Source organism: Canis lupus, chromosome 18, assembly GCF_048164855.1.
Source record: "Canis lupus baileyi chromosome 18, mCanLup2.hap1, whole genome shotgun sequence".
Lineage (NCBI taxonomy): Eukaryota > Metazoa > Chordata > Mammalia > Carnivora > Canidae > Canis > Canis lupus.
This window is the reverse complement of record NC_132855.1, coordinates 57,886,928-57,902,115: the sequence shown is the minus strand read 5'-3', so window position 1 is coordinate 57,902,115 and position 15,188 is coordinate 57,886,928. Positions and strand designations below refer to the sequence as shown.

General features: G+C 39.9%; 1 protein-coding gene and 1 pseudogene across 2 annotated transcripts in view; both read left to right on the top strand.

Moving 5' to 3' along the window:
* Positions 1-13,307, top strand: part of SLC35B4 (solute carrier family 35 member B4) — a 34,163-nt gene extending 20,856 nt beyond the window's left edge. For both annotated transcript variants that reach the window (XM_072784636.1, XM_072784637.1), the window contains exons 5-10: positions 510-591; positions 812-872; positions 2,582-2,691; positions 4,123-4,198; positions 6,920-6,995; positions 7,845-13,307. In XM_072784636.1, the coding sequence (XP_072640737.1) occupies positions 510-591; positions 812-872; positions 2,582-2,691; positions 4,123-4,198; positions 6,920-6,995; positions 7,845-8,088 (649 nt within the window). In that variant the 3' untranslated portion in view covers positions 8,089-13,307. The remainder of the gene's footprint in view (positions 1-509; positions 592-811; positions 873-2,581; positions 2,692-4,122; positions 4,199-6,919; positions 6,996-7,844) is intronic.
* LOC140609631 (U4 spliceosomal RNA) lies at positions 4,031-4,103 on the top strand (annotated as a pseudogene).
* Positions 13,308-15,188: the final 1,881 nt, after the last annotated feature.

The following is a 15,188-nucleotide window of genomic DNA, read 5'->3' as shown; positions in this document are numbered from 1 at the left end:
TGATGTCATTCAGAGATGTTACCAAAAAAAAAAAAAAAAAATCTTCTCTTGAAAATGGACAGTTGAATGATTTCTTGAGCATTGAATCCTGCTCCGAGCATTGAATCCTGCTCCTTGTCCCTGATGCTCCATTCTTCCTCTTGCGTGGCATGTCTCTGACGCTCAGGTTTGGGGCCTTAAAGAGGAAGAGCAACAGGTGCCAGTGAAGACCTGTCTGGCTTTCACTGGAACTCTTGAGCAGAATGGAATGTCATGTCTGCTCTATGTCTTTTTTTATTATTTTCTGGTGAAACAATCTGTCGGTCCACAGACTATTTAGGCAACACTGAGAAGGGGTGTTCAGTCCTCAGTCAGCATCCTGATTCTTTCACACACACTTACATGTGCTTGATTCCATTGGCTATATGGTGGGGATTTGTACTCTTACCCAACATCCAACTGTGAATGTCATGTGGAAATTCGTATCTGTGCATTTGTTTTCCTAAGGTGGTCTGTTCTTGTTTTTGCAGATACAGCATATTCAAATATACCTCTATTGCCCTGGTGTCTGTGGGGATATTTATTTGCACTTTCATGTCAGCCAAGCAGGTGGTAAGAATCACTTCACAAATCCTTTATGTTCACTGCTTGCCGTGGGGGCCCCAGTACTTTTTATTGATGCAATACATGCACATGCTTATGCAATAGAAGGATTCGGGTCTCTGCAAGAGAAAAGTGGAGGTCAGTGGGTAACACAGAGGGTTCCTTTGTACCCAAGCACTTTGTGTGAAGTTTTGGCCTCTGTACCTGGTGTTTTTTTCTTATTTCCTAGACTTCCGAGTCCAGCTCAAGTGAGAATGATGGATTCCAGGCATTTCTAAGGTGGCTACTAGGCAAGTACAGTAATTACACTAAAGCTAATAGCCTCTGCAGTCCTGTTTGCTGAGTTTTCTCCTGAGGGACAAGTTTCTTGGCAAGAAGCATTGGCTCAACAGATTATGCCACCGAAGAGAGAGGCACCTGGGATCATCTAGCTTTGAACTTTGGTGTTGAACATGAAAAGAAGACAATGTCCATGTTTGGGGTAGTATGTATGACAACACGGGGCCACGGTTTCCTTGGCTGCCACTGGCCTAGAAGGAAACGTACATGTCCGCTTGCCCGTCACTCTCCCTGGGAGCGAGTGCTTCAAGTGTCATCCATTTCTTCATGATCTGTCTGCTGAGGTGCAGCAGTAAATTTCCAGGGGACTCATTTCTAAGTCTTAGATTCATTTTCTTTATAAGCTAGCTGTTCCATAATGAGTGTTCCCAAACCCGCCTAATCATCAGGATCTCCTAGGGAATTTTTTAAAAATAAGAGTATCTCTTTGTGGAATTAATTAGACAACTCCTATAGAGCTTTGACCTCATGTTGTAGGTTATGGAGGTGGAACTCTTTCCAAGTGCAGTTGATGGCAGCACCAGATTAAGATGAAGCGGATGAGAAATAGTATAAAAACTCCATTCTCCCTGTTGCTTGGCTTGGAAACTATCCCTTTAGGTTGCTCTTCTTCTTCTTTTTCTTCTTTTTTTTTTAAGATTGTATTTATTTATTCATGTTGGGGGGTGTGGTAAGGAGAAGGAGAGGGAGAAGCAGGCTCCCCACAGAGCAGGGAGCCAAACACAGGGCTTGATCCCAGGACCCAGGATCACGACCTGAGCCGAAAGCAGAAGCTTACCCCACTGAGCCACCCAGGCGCTCCTAGGTTGCTCTTCTTAACGTAGATCTGTATGAGCTGTTAGAAAACACTCTATCCAATAAGAAAAATTTGCAGAGGATATGAACATACAATTCACAGGGAAAAATTAATGTCTGATCATTGTACGTTCAAACTCAGTAGTCTAAGAATCTGAGAAATGCAAATTGAAACTAAAATGCAGTACCTTTTTATTTTCGGTCCACTTTTTTAAGGCAAGAGAGTAAATGATTATTTTCATTGCTGAGGGTGCAGGAAGACAACCATTTTTGTATGAATTGTTTATGGTAGAAATTGACACAGCCTTTCTGGAAAAATTTATGTTTTGGGTTTTAAAAATGTCTGTACCTTTTGACTCGCTAATTCATTTAGCAAAGTTTATCCTAAGGAAATCATCAACATTTTGTTTAAAGATTTATGTCCAAGGATGTACATTGATTTTAATGGCGAAATAATTGGAAGTAATCTAATTCTCATGTTGTAAGACATTTAATATGGTCCCTCCACGTGATAGAGTCATGGAGCCATTAATTCATACCTTTGAAAAAATTTTAATGAATGACTTGAAGGAAAATCCAAGAAAAAGATTGTGAAGAAAGCAAGAGATACAACTGTGTATTCATAATGATCCTATTTTAGTGTAAAAAATACATACATACATGTATATATAGAGAGAGAGAGCAAACTATTATGGACTGGGTAGTTAGTATACTGTGGTTGAACTTCATTTCTTTTAAAAATGTTGTGTATGTTCTACAACTATCTTGTAATATATGTAGAACAGTCAGTGTTCTTTAGGAAAACATCTGGAAATGAGCAAATCTAGTATCTTGTAGCCTAATTTTTGTTTTTTGTTTTTTTTAGGGATTGGGGCACTGACTTTTGCACTTCTGATGTCAGCAAGGATGGGTATTTTCCAAGAGACCCTATACAAACAATTCGGGAAGCACTCCAAGGAGGCTTTGTTTTATAACGTAAGCAATTTCTTAAACCTGGGGAAGATAGAAAGTACCGAGTTGTAGTGTGTTATTTCAAATGAAATATGCATTTTTCTGATATAGTTAAAGGACCAAGTATTTTTAATAGGCTACTACTTGTATTCTGAGCCACGATTCTCTACGTGAGATGATCATGATCAGTCAGCATGAAGCTAGCATGTCTGCTAACCAGGAACAATCCCTGGGAATGAGGACCTTTACCCCCAGTGTTCCTGTAGATAAAGTCAAGTTAAAACTACCATGGGAACTTAGAATAAGAAAATAAGTTCCAAAAACAACATGCTGAGGGGGATGCTGGCAGGCTGGCAGGCAGGCATTTGAGGGAGAGGGGAAGAGAGGTGAGAGAAGTCTCTCCGGGGAGCGCTGTCTATGATGGAGAGTTTCATTAGCTAATACTGTGCACTTCCACCTCTTTTTTGGAAGCTGCTGAGCTAGAGCCACCTCCTCTAACTCCTCCTCCTCCAACCTCTCTCCTATGGGGAGAACGTCCAACCTAGGAGCACTAAAGTTGCAGAAAATCAGTTTGAGATATTTAATTGGAGCTGGAGTACGTGGCTGGGCATTAAAAAAAATAAGGAACAGTCTATGTGGTTCACATCTTTCTTTTAGAACAGTACCTGGCACAAAATGGCTGCCCCGTACTGTTAGCTATGATTCCATACCATGGTGGTGCCGGGTTGTTGTCACGCCTGTTTACCTGTGCTTCCGTGTTGTTTCCCCTTCATCCTCTTTTGATTCTTGTCTTTGTTTTCCCTGACCTCATATTGTCCTCAAATCTCATTTTTCCACAAGTTACCTGAATGCCCTGAGATCTGCCTTTGCTTACTTCATAAATTGTATTTATTTTTAAATTTTTTCCAAGAATAGAAGTGTTTTTACTTTTTTTTTATTTAATTCAGTTAGCCAACATATAGTACATTGTTAGTTTCAGATGTAGATTTCAATAATTCATCAGTTGCCTATAATTTTTAAGTCCTTATATTTGCTATTTTCAAAAGGAGCAAAATGTAGGAAATCCTGTGGGCCAAATGACTAAGTTTAAATTTTCCTTTTGTCGCGGGAAGGATGCTGGTTCCTTTTATTTGTTTAGTGTGTGATGATCATCTGACTCCACTTCTGAAGGGCAAAAACTGTGGCATGTGGTCGATGGCACACTGAAAAAGCCATGTGGTCCAAAGCACCGGATACATTTAACCTAACGAGTCTAAATTGCTTTTCTTGATACTGCTTGTCAAACAACTTGTGAAACTGTAAGTCATTGTAAAGCCACTCTACATATTCTGTGAAGTAAGTGTCTGTATTTAAATTTACATGGAGCTTTGCACAGTGGCAGTATCGTAGCCAATGAGGTGTATCCGAGGCGCGATTATTGCTAATTAAATTTACATGGAATCTTTTTTCTCGTAGCATGCTCTTCCACTTCCTGGCTTCATCTTCCTGGCTTCTGATATTTATGACCATGCAGTTCTATTCAATAAGTCAGGTGAGTGTGGGGTCATCCAGTAGAATTACCTGACAGATTCTGAGGCCAACTCTCACCGTTGCTATTGACTTGACCACCACTTTTTTCATGATCTTACCCAAATCCCTGCCCTGTTGGAAGCCATCCTCAATCCACCTCCCAGAAAGATAGTGCTGTTAGTCAGCAGTTGCAGCCACGAAAACTCTATACAGGTGCTTTCTCAGTTATTTGCAAGTGATGTCAAAGTATCTTCAGATTTTGTCTTCTGCTTTGGAATTTGTTTTTGCATTTGCATGTGGAATGTTTGATGTTTTGAGAATGCAAAAAAAAAAAAAAATAGCAATAACACTCTGCAGAGATGGGACTGTGAGAAACTGGGCAGCAGTCCAGCTCTTTCTGCTGCCGCCATACCTCTTGTGCTGGTGAAGACAGACCTGCTCGCACACCCAAGTCCTAGCTCCCTTGGAGCAGAGGGAAACAAAAACACGAGGGGGCTTTTTTCCGAGGTACAGGATAAGTAGGCAGCAGGAATAAGCAAAATTTGCTTAGATGTCTACAGGGTAAGTTAGCTCTTGTTATAAAGTGGCTTTTTAATAAACTAGCTATAAATTGCCAATTAACTGGAAAGGAATTACTTATGTGATTATCTACTAAAAGACATACAGTTTATACAGACAGAGGAACACACAGGAACAAATAAACATTTGTAAAAATAAGGCTTTCCATTGCTCATGCCTAAAATGGTTAAGTATATTTTGTAGAATGGCAGTGTGTGCCCTATAAACAGGTTTGCCATCTGAACCTGCGTTGTGAAGTTGTGAATGCTTTCTGTTTGAGTTTGCAGTGTTGCCTGTCCCATTCGCCCACAAAAAAGTGTATCAGAAAGTTTCTATGTCTCTGAATTAATCATTTCTAACTTGTTTTTTAAAGATAAAATTGACACATAGCCATTTTGACACAATGATTTTTTTAAGGTCTCTTGTGAGTCTCCACATAGTGTCAGGCTACTGAAATAAACATTATCAGATCTCTTGGGATTGATTTTGATATAGTTACTAGAATGCTGCTTCTGAAAGTCACAGGTATGGGTCTTTATATAAAATATTTTTTAGATTCTTTCAATTTTGGGACACTGGGGTGGCTCAGCAGTTTAGCGCCTGCCTTTGGCCCAGGATATGATCCTGGAGTTCCAGGATCGAGTCCCACATCGGGTTCCTGGCCTGGGGCCTGCTTCTCCCTCTGCCTGTGTCTCTGCCTCTCTCTGTCTCTGTCTCTCTGTCTCTCATGAATGAATAAATAAAATCATTAAAAAAAAAAAAAAGAATCTTTCAACTTCTTCAAAATCATCCCTTAGTTAAGAATATGCTTTTTCTTCTCTTCCTTGCCTTGAGGTTATCTCAGCTGAACGTATTATCCTTGAATTTGTTAAGAGAATTGAATATCCATCTAAATATTCTGAGTCCTACAGCTTGGCTCTTCCCCAGCCAATTAATTCAGTGGATCTCTGAAGTTACTAAACAGTAATAATACTTGTTAACTGTCTTTTCATTTCAGTATGTCCTAAGTGTTTTAAAGATAACAGAAAACCAGATTATGGGAATTCCCCACAAATCCAGACAAACAGTTATATTACATTTATGTATATGGCTTTTTCTTTTTTTGCCAAAGAAAGTAGCTATACTGTATAGTTCAACCCCCCAAACAACCTGGGAATTTTTAAAAAACTGATCCTTTAAGGATCACTATGTCCTTACTCTTTGATCTTGAATATTTTATTTCCTCCCAAATATTCACTGTGTAAGCATCATTATATAAAACGTAAGAATATATTTAAAGGAAGAAAAGTTAGAGTTCCATTGCCTTAGATGGCTGCTAATTTCATTTTACCAGTTTCTTCCCAGACTGTTTCATATATTCCAACATAGTTGTCATCCTCGTGCAGATAAGATTTTATACTTGATTTTTCACTTTCCTTCTTTTTTATGTGACTGCATATAATCTTGATGATTCTTTTTTATTCAAATGTGTCATGCCTCACTTAGTGAAAGTTCCTTTGCTTACAGAGCCATTGCTCTAAGATTAGCCATTGAGATTGATTCAGTTTTTCCTCATTATAAATAGTACTCCAATCAATGGAGGACTTTCTTTTGCTTCTGAATGAGGATTAATTCCTAAGAATGGCTATAAATACTTTTATTGCCCCTTAATATAAGCATTATGAAAGTGATTTAAGAAAAAACGCACACCAATTGACACTACGACCAACTGAGTGGTTGCCAATTTCACTAGCACCTTTCTAGATTAGGATTTTATAAATTTTTAATTGCTGTTTTAATAGCTGTAAAATGGTAGCGTCTTGTTTAGTTTTGCATTCTTTGATTTACTAGTAGGATTGCATGTATTTCCAAATGGCATTTAGTTACTGGTTGTCTTTACTCCTGTGTTGATTGTGTGTTAAGACCATGTCATGCTTAACTTCTCTGTACTCACAGTGTTTCTTTGTAAAATGAGGTCCTATTCAGGTATATGGTAGAAAATTTATTTTACAGTGTAAAGAAATCATAATTTAAGAAACCAATGTAATAACTCTTGAGACCGATGTAGCCTGGAATCAAGACAAGTTTTACTGTGCTGTACAGTCCAGATCTGTTTGCAAAGGAAGTAATGCTGCGATCTCTATTCTGTTCAGTCTCCATTAAGCTGTCAAAAATATATGACGATCTCTCCTCTTAATCTTTGCAGAATTGTATCAAGTCCCAGTCATTGGTGTGACAGTGCCCATCATGTGGTTCTACCTCCTGATGAATGTCATCACTCAGTATCCTTTGCAGTCCTCTGCCATATGGTCTGCTCTGTGTTATTTTGACATAGGAATGTTTATTCTTCTAATGGTGCCATGATAGGAGTTTCATTTCTGCCTTGATCTGTTCTGGACTACCGGAGACAGAGGTGCCCATCAGTTAGTGCCTTTGTGGAGGGCCAAAGAAATGTTAGTGGTGCTGTAGGCCAGGAAGTCACTGGCCACCATAAGGAGCTTGCTCTGGGTGGAGGGGTAGAAATCACTGGATAATTAAGTATTAGTAGATGACATGAATGCTCTGTTATTTCTGCTGGGGTTTTTCAGTAGCCCAGGATATGTCATAAGCCACCACAAAATTCTGCAAGAAATTTCAAACTAATTAAAACCTAATTTTTTAAATTAAGGTTCTTTTGAACAACCTTGAGTACGTTATAAAAGTCATTAAGGCTTTGAAACAGTGAAACAGGTTGAGATTGGTCTCATTCCTCTGACATCACCTAATAGATTTGCCCACAGAGCTCCTTTTTGGATGAGTAGGTGAGGCCCGGGTCCTATAAGGTGGGTTTGCTGACCTGTATTGAAAGTGTTCCCCACCATCCTTCACTATCGGACGGGACCCTCACTGTACACGGTGTGAAGAATTCAGAACAAGAACGGTGGGAGGTCTGCAGGCAGTTTCAAGTTCGGATCCACACACGAATGGTAGGACGTTCACCTGCTGGATGTTCTGCTAAGGAAGAGCCTCAGAGTAGCCATAACGCACCCCCATGTTTTCTGGTTCTTATAATATGAACATTTAAACCAAGAGAGATGCCAGAATGTTCTCTCGATAGTCTACAGAAAACCACCTTAACTCCACTACCCCAGGTATGTGTGCATCCGGGGCGTCTTCATTCTCACCACAGAATGCGCCTCCCTTACCGTCACCCTTGTTGTGACTCTCCGCAAGTTTGTCAGCCTCATCTTTTCCATCTTGTACTTCCAGAACCCTTTCACTGTGTGGCACTGGCTGGGTACCTTGTTTGTCTTCATTGGGACCCTCATGTACACAGAAGTGTGGAACAACCTAGGGACCACCAAAAGCCAGCTGCAGAAGGACAAGAAAAACTGAGGTCTGCCTGGAGCAGAGAGACCAGTATGCTAATGTGCCAGGGCTGGTGAAGGTCTGGCCACCATTTCACTTTTGTTAATGCTGAAGTATTGAACCAGCCATGTTCCAGAGAATCCTCAGGAGGGACTTCTCAGATTTTTTTAAGGCTGCACAGGCCAACGTTTGCGGACTCCAAATGGAAACCCCTCAACTACGAAATAGACACAAGAATAGTTCTCTACTGTTGAACAGCCAGTCTGTTACTTGTTTTGTTTACCAAAATATTTAGTACCATTACTTGTTTATTGAATTCTCAGTCCCCATAGCTACTAGTTTTCTATCCGTGGTCTCAGACAGGTTTCTCTCTTGTTGACATTCTGACGATTCTCTGCCATACGGTCATTCTCATCCCGTGCCCACCACCCTTTTTCTTGTCACTCTTCCCCTCCCCCACCACCTCTGCAGCACTGGAGCCAGTCAGATGCTCCAGGCATCATCACCAGGAAGCAACTATGAGGGGCCCTGTGACATTGGGACTGGAAAGGAAGCGGCTGTCCCTGTGAGTTGAGCCCTGGTGACACTGGAGCAAGACTGGTGGTCGTCCTTTCCCACATCTTGCTTCCTTCCCCACCCCACCCCCCCACCCCCGCCATGTGCAAGTCTTTTTGCTTTCTGTGCTTAGACCATCAGCATATCTCTATGGCACAGAGTTAATAAGAAAGAAATGCTGAGTATGAATCAGGCAGGATGTTTTTCCCCTCAGTCTTCTACACAAAGCCCTTTAGCCCACAGTTGAAATGGTGATGCCAGGATGGCTGGGAGCAGCTGGCCCTCGTCGGCACCCAGGGCACCACAGCTCCCCTCTGGGCCCAGCCAGGCCCTCACGGGGCTGGTTCCAAGTGGGTGCATTCAGTGTTTGAAAGGCTTCTTAACCAGAGAGATTGAGCGCTGCCTGTCAGTGTGAGAGCTTCGTGGCCAGTCAGGCTAAGGAGTAGAGACTCTCATATATGGTGGATGTGGGTGTGGTGTATCAATCAGGTCCAGTCACAACTAAAATGAAAAGTTGTGTGTTTTTGTTTTTTTTTTTTCCTATAAGGTATCTTCGTGTTCTTGATGGGTATTTACAGGTGGTTGGGAAGTCATTTGTTTTACTCTGTGAGGAAGCGTGATGCCCCTTTAGGCTGATCATTTCAGAGGTGTGGTTTTCTTCCTGGGATAATTTTGAGAAAGAGGAACAGTGTCAATATGGTGTGTGTAGGTACGTGTGTTTGTGTGTGTGCACGCACGTTTATGTGTTGGTGTAGTTTCTGCGATATTAGAGGAGAAAATAGCATGAGAGTCTATTCTTGTATTTCCTCATTCTTCACTCAGCCCCGAACCTTCATTAAACTTGCACAAGTCCATGCTCTTCTCTCTTTTGCACACGTGAAAAAAGCCTTCCTTTCCCCCACCCCTTTGGATATAGATTGTATTCTTAAATCGTGATGCGGCTCTTGAGATCACCTTGGCTCACTCTGTGGTATGGCCTGTTTCCTCTTCTGCCTGCAGCTGTTCCCTGATGGGGTCTGAGATAAGTGTCCAAGAACCATTGGGTCACTCAGGGAAAGGAACTTAAGCTGCCTCATTGTTTGTTCCATAAAATGTAGATACTGTTTCTCTATCTAAGTCACAGGGTTTTCAGACAGTGTTGTTCTGGACATGGACAAATTTCTAGTGCTGATAATTGGTCTGTCCTAAAAAATGCCAAATTTGGTATGAACCCATTCATGGAATCAAAAGGTATTTTCTTTGGAATATGTAGAGTTCCTCTGACTGATGGTGCTATAAAAAGCATGAATTAAATATCCTCTTAAAAACAAAATAAAACTACTTTGTAAAAATCACTTGATAGAAGAACCCGTCCCTAGGGGCTATATTAGATTTTTGTGTATCTGGAGTCTTCACAGGCTGGAGCCTTACATAATTTAGTGTCCTCCTTTTTATGTTGATGAACATTTTTAGTAACTGAGATGTGTTAATGTACACAGACAGCATTTAACTGGGTCTATTAGGTTTTAGATTCTGGATTTAGAAAGTACCTGTTCTTCTCAGGCTGAATACTGCTGCTGGTTTTATTAATAAGAGATTACATATGGACAGATTATGGCATTTACACTAAGAAATAGAAGAACAGAATGTCTGAAATACCTTGTGAGTTGATTTTCTCTCTAGTGGCCAGATGTAAGAAAATATGTCTAATGGACACTAATACTTTCATTAGCAACTTCTTTTTTTGACAGTTTGTTTCCATAGGATAACTGATTTTTCAATCAAGGTTGAGATTAATTTCAACTTGTATTAAAGAGGCAAATAAACCATTTTGAAGAGGACCAGACCCACACAGCTGGAGGAGAAATGTCTATTAAAATGCTTCTCCTCTTTCTTTGGTTCGACTATGTAATAACTTTGTACCCCAGAGATAGTTTGCAAAAGGGATTGATGTTTAAGACATCCAAAACTCTGCCCTTTGACTGAAGATCATAGCAGATGACACTAGCCAGAAACTGTCCTGTGTGTGTGTACATGTGTACACATATCTGTGCACCCACTTAACAGCTTGACCTGCACCATAAAGTAACAGGAGAAGATGGTGGATATTTGAATTATATTAATGTAATACCTAGTTAGCTTTTACCACAATTCTGCCCTCATATTATGTTCTCTTTTGTTTTTGTATTGCTTTATCTTTTATCCCTTTTATTTTCCTTTTCATCTAAACCAATCAGTAACGTACTTGGTAAGTGTAAGTGTCCGTCAAGCTTTAGACACAATCTAGTTTATCCCCTCTTCTTCCTTTCCAGTTACCCAAAATGAAATGCTACATGCAGTACCTTATTCTTCTGAGAAGATTACCTGACATTTTTAAAGGATTCTAATAATTTGGGGTCATTTCTCGAGCAGCTTTCCTCTTTCCTGCCCTATTTTGTTTTCCTCCTGAGCCCCACCTCCATTGTCCTCACTGCAGTCTCTGTTCATCTGTGCACTTCTCCACTGAAAACTTGCATAGTTCTCTGTGCCTGTCATCTTGCGTCTGTTTATGCCTCTATTCTCTGGGGCCTCTTGGCTGTTTTTGTGGATTTTTACAAGGTATTTTGTTAGACATTGTTACAGGCACTGATACTTGGAGTGCGAGAAGATGTGGCCCATATGTGAATATATGTATAGATAAGTATAAACATGAGGGTTAATGTAAAAATGTTTCTTTTGTTACCTGAAACTGGAACTGAGAATCTTAACCACCATGCCCTTCTATATTTGGAAAATAATGTTCTTGTTTGCTCTTTTCACCCCATGTTGAGCTCACTTTGTTCAACAGTGCCAAATGCCTATGCAGAAGGGAGGTGGAAAACCTCAGGAATTATTCAGAGCCAGTGAATTAGCTGTGGGCTGGGAGATGTGCTCATGGGTGGACCACTTGGCATGTTAGAGTGAAGGAGAGGAAGAAATTTTCCTCTGTTCAAGATTCTTCCAGTTGGACTACGAATTAAAATTTACATGAGACAGATTAACAGGAGAAAAAAAAAATCGAAGTTTGAGTTTGCGCACCCAAAACCTAAACAAAGGACTAGAGCGGGCATTTTTAAAATCTACATTTTAGACAATAAATCTGTTAGGAATTGACAGGATAAAGACGACGGATGTTTGGGAGTTTTAGTAAGGAATTCAGGCTGTAGTAGTAGATTAGTAAAAATATAGCCAGATTTGTTTCTGTAGCTTTCTTAGCTTTAAATAAAGACATCTTTTTAGTTCTTAGTGCAGGGGGAGCATACCTTTCAAATGGGAGTTTTGTTTTCTGTTCTTAGAAGGACAGAGGAGACTCTGAGTATCCTTGTATCTGCTGCTTCCCACATAGCTTCAATTCAAAATACCGAGTATGCCACTGTGGTACATTATGGGTAGTCTGCTCTTGGCTCCTGCAGTTCCCTCCTCTGCAACTTCCCTGGAAGTTTCATACCTTAAAAGTTGATAGATTGTTCCATTTCAGTGAACCTGCTGGGTTCTGACAATAGCTATGTCAGTTTCGTTAAACTCATAGGAGGTGGCTATGTGTTCTCAAAGTTAGTCCACTGATTCAAATCAGGTAATGAGTAAGAGAGAGGCGTTTCTGATGGTAGCCAGTGAAGTGGATTTCTGGATAGCAGGCAGTGGCAATCTGATGTATTTTCTTGGTTTGTAATTTTGAGTTTTTGTGGTGAACTTTTTGAGTAGCCCATAGAGCAACAGGCATGGAGATTGTCTACATATGAGCTGTTCTGATTTCTCTGAAGTTGTTTATGTGTAGTTTGCAGGGCTTCAAGAAAAAGGACAGTTTTTTTAATCAAGTTATTCCAAGTAAAAAAAGATTGGGGGGAGGGGGTGTTCTTTGAGGAAGTTGTAGCCAGACACTGGAGAAAACAAGAAATCAAGATCTTGTCCAGTTCATAATGAAATGTATGAGAATATAGTATTCACAAAGATATGTTACTGAAACAGTTTTTCTCTTTATAATCACACTAACTTTTACCAAAGATAGCCCAATTAAGACTAATCGGTTTGCAAAATAAGTCTAGTGTTTAAAAATTTGACCTGATTATTTACACGAGTGCAGTAAGAATAGTAAGTGATCCTATAGGCCCTTTTTTAAGGACTTTCTAGCCTGAACTTTTAACAGCCTCCCAAGGTGAGAAGCCAAACAAAAAATACTTGCTCAGACTTCCCCTGTAACAGCTGTAGGTTTGGTTAATTCTTTCTCAAGGCCCCAAAAGTGTCCCGAAGTTCTTGGACCTGCCAGGAAATGACCCTCCCTCTTCACCTGGTAAATCTGCTGGGAACCCTGTAAGCAAGGTATCAGGCTGTTTTTCCAGGGGGCACAGGGGGCTTTATTGGCTCTGTATAGTCAACCTTATTTCCTTAAGCTGTGTGGTGGTGTCTGAGTTTGTGCAGGTCTCCCTCAAATATGACATTCTAGTCAAAGCCTTGGTAATATAATCAGTGTTTCCAGTTGTGTTCTATTACTCTTATTGAACTTATGCAAATGAGTATATTATGAAAATATAAGAATATTGAAGGGATTAGGTAGAGAAGATAAATGTTTTGTTCACAAAGATATGTTTTATCAAATTGCTGTAAGTTATAGTTATCTTAAGAAAAAATTTCTTTAAAGCTGGAAAAAAATCAGTGTTTAACAAAAAGTCATAAAAATTACAGTCATCCTCAATTCATTCAGTTCCATGTTATTCTTACTTTGCTGAAATCTAATTCTTTCATTAGTTCTGGAAATTCTTACTGAGTTCAGTTGCGTGATCTTAATTATTATCAGAGACACGTGTACTCAGATTTCTTTCCATGAATCTCAATGCAGACAAAACATTTGCAGGAGGGTTTGTAAAAGCATCTGAGTATAACTGTCTGGAAACAACAGACAAAAGTGGCCATGGTTAAAAATCTGATTAGAGTTCATGACCATGCACTTGACAAGGAAATTTGGTTATTTCTGTGACACACAGCACTTTAAGATAACATACTAGGACATACCTGATTTCTAAGAGTTTCATAGAGTTCTTAATACCACTTCTACATAAATATAATCTGAGAGGGTTTCAGTATCAGTTGACAGAGCTTCCCATGTAACTTAAGCCTAACTAGCGTAATCTTTTTATAAGGAGACCAAATATTTTGAAAATTTCTATTAGATTGTGATGAAAGGACTTTTTAGAATTTGATTTTGGAAAGTTTGTCAATAAATATCAAAAGGCTTGAACGTTTTATTAAATAGGATTCCTAATCATTATGAAATATTTAACCAAAGTGACAGTAAGATATTAAAGGCAAATACCAAAGGTTACATAATTGTGAGCAAAACTTGGCTCTTTTAATATTGAAGACTCAGTTTTCCTGAATGATCAAAGATCTGATGAAGACATAGAATCTTAGATTATTGGTTTGCTTTTCATAAATTATAAACAAAATTATGTAATATTAAAACTTAAATTCTGATCTTAGCCATTACTGACCATATATTAAATTTTTTTCTATAAACCTACAACTTTTTTACATTCATTCAGGTCTTGTTCTAAGTTTTCCCTCAAAATGTCTTTCTAATCTTCATACCTTTCTTTGATTGAAAATATTTTCTTATGTACAGAGTTGTTTCCTTTATTTGGGGGTAGCTTTAACCCATTTGATTTGAATTCTTAACACTTAAAAACTTCACTTACAGGATAGTTAAGTTTTAACTTTAGCATTGGTTTATCTTAACACTGGGTGGCTCAGTGGCTGAGTATCTGCCTTTGGCTCAGATCGTGATCCCAGAGTCCTGGGTTCAAGTCCCACATCAGGCTCCTGCAAGGAGCCTGCTTCTCCCTCTGCCCATGTCTCTGCCTCTCTCTCTGTGGGTCTTTCATGAATGAATAAATAAAATCTTTTAAAAAAAAACTTCACTTACTATATAGCTTTCACTAGAAATTGAAGTTTGTGAAGTAGAATCTTGATCTTACTTCTCTCTGGACACAGTGAATCTATAGCTATATAGATATATATACTATATCTATAGTTCCTTCTTAAGAACTGAGGGCTGACTGGACAACTTCTGCACAACAGAGGATGGAGGTACCACGTACAGAATGGTGAGAGAGAGATGGTAACAATTGGGAACCCCGACACTATAAACTGCAATGGGGAGGGATAGAATTGGACTGTGAGCCGATTTATCTACCCTGGGATGCAGATATCTAGTTGCTGTTTTAAGCCATGGCTTTTTAAGGAACTAGCTCTCTACCAAGCGGTAGGGGTCCTGCTAGAACACTCTCTGGGGTCAGAGAGGCTGCAACATGCCACTGTTTACACTCTTCCTCCACCTTGATGGTAATGCAGATACAGATAGGATCCTGGCTGGACTGCTGTATCACCAAGGTGACACAGGGGCAAAGCATCCTGGGATGCTCCAGATGACTTGCCTGGGCACCCCCCCTACACATACTGCTGTGGGACTTTCTGCACAGGCCTCCTGTGGCTTCAGCTGTCCTGCAAGAGTGCTTTCTGCAGGGCCCTGGGATTCCCAGTTTACCCACCGGCTACAGCTCCAATCAGCCCAAACAGCTAGG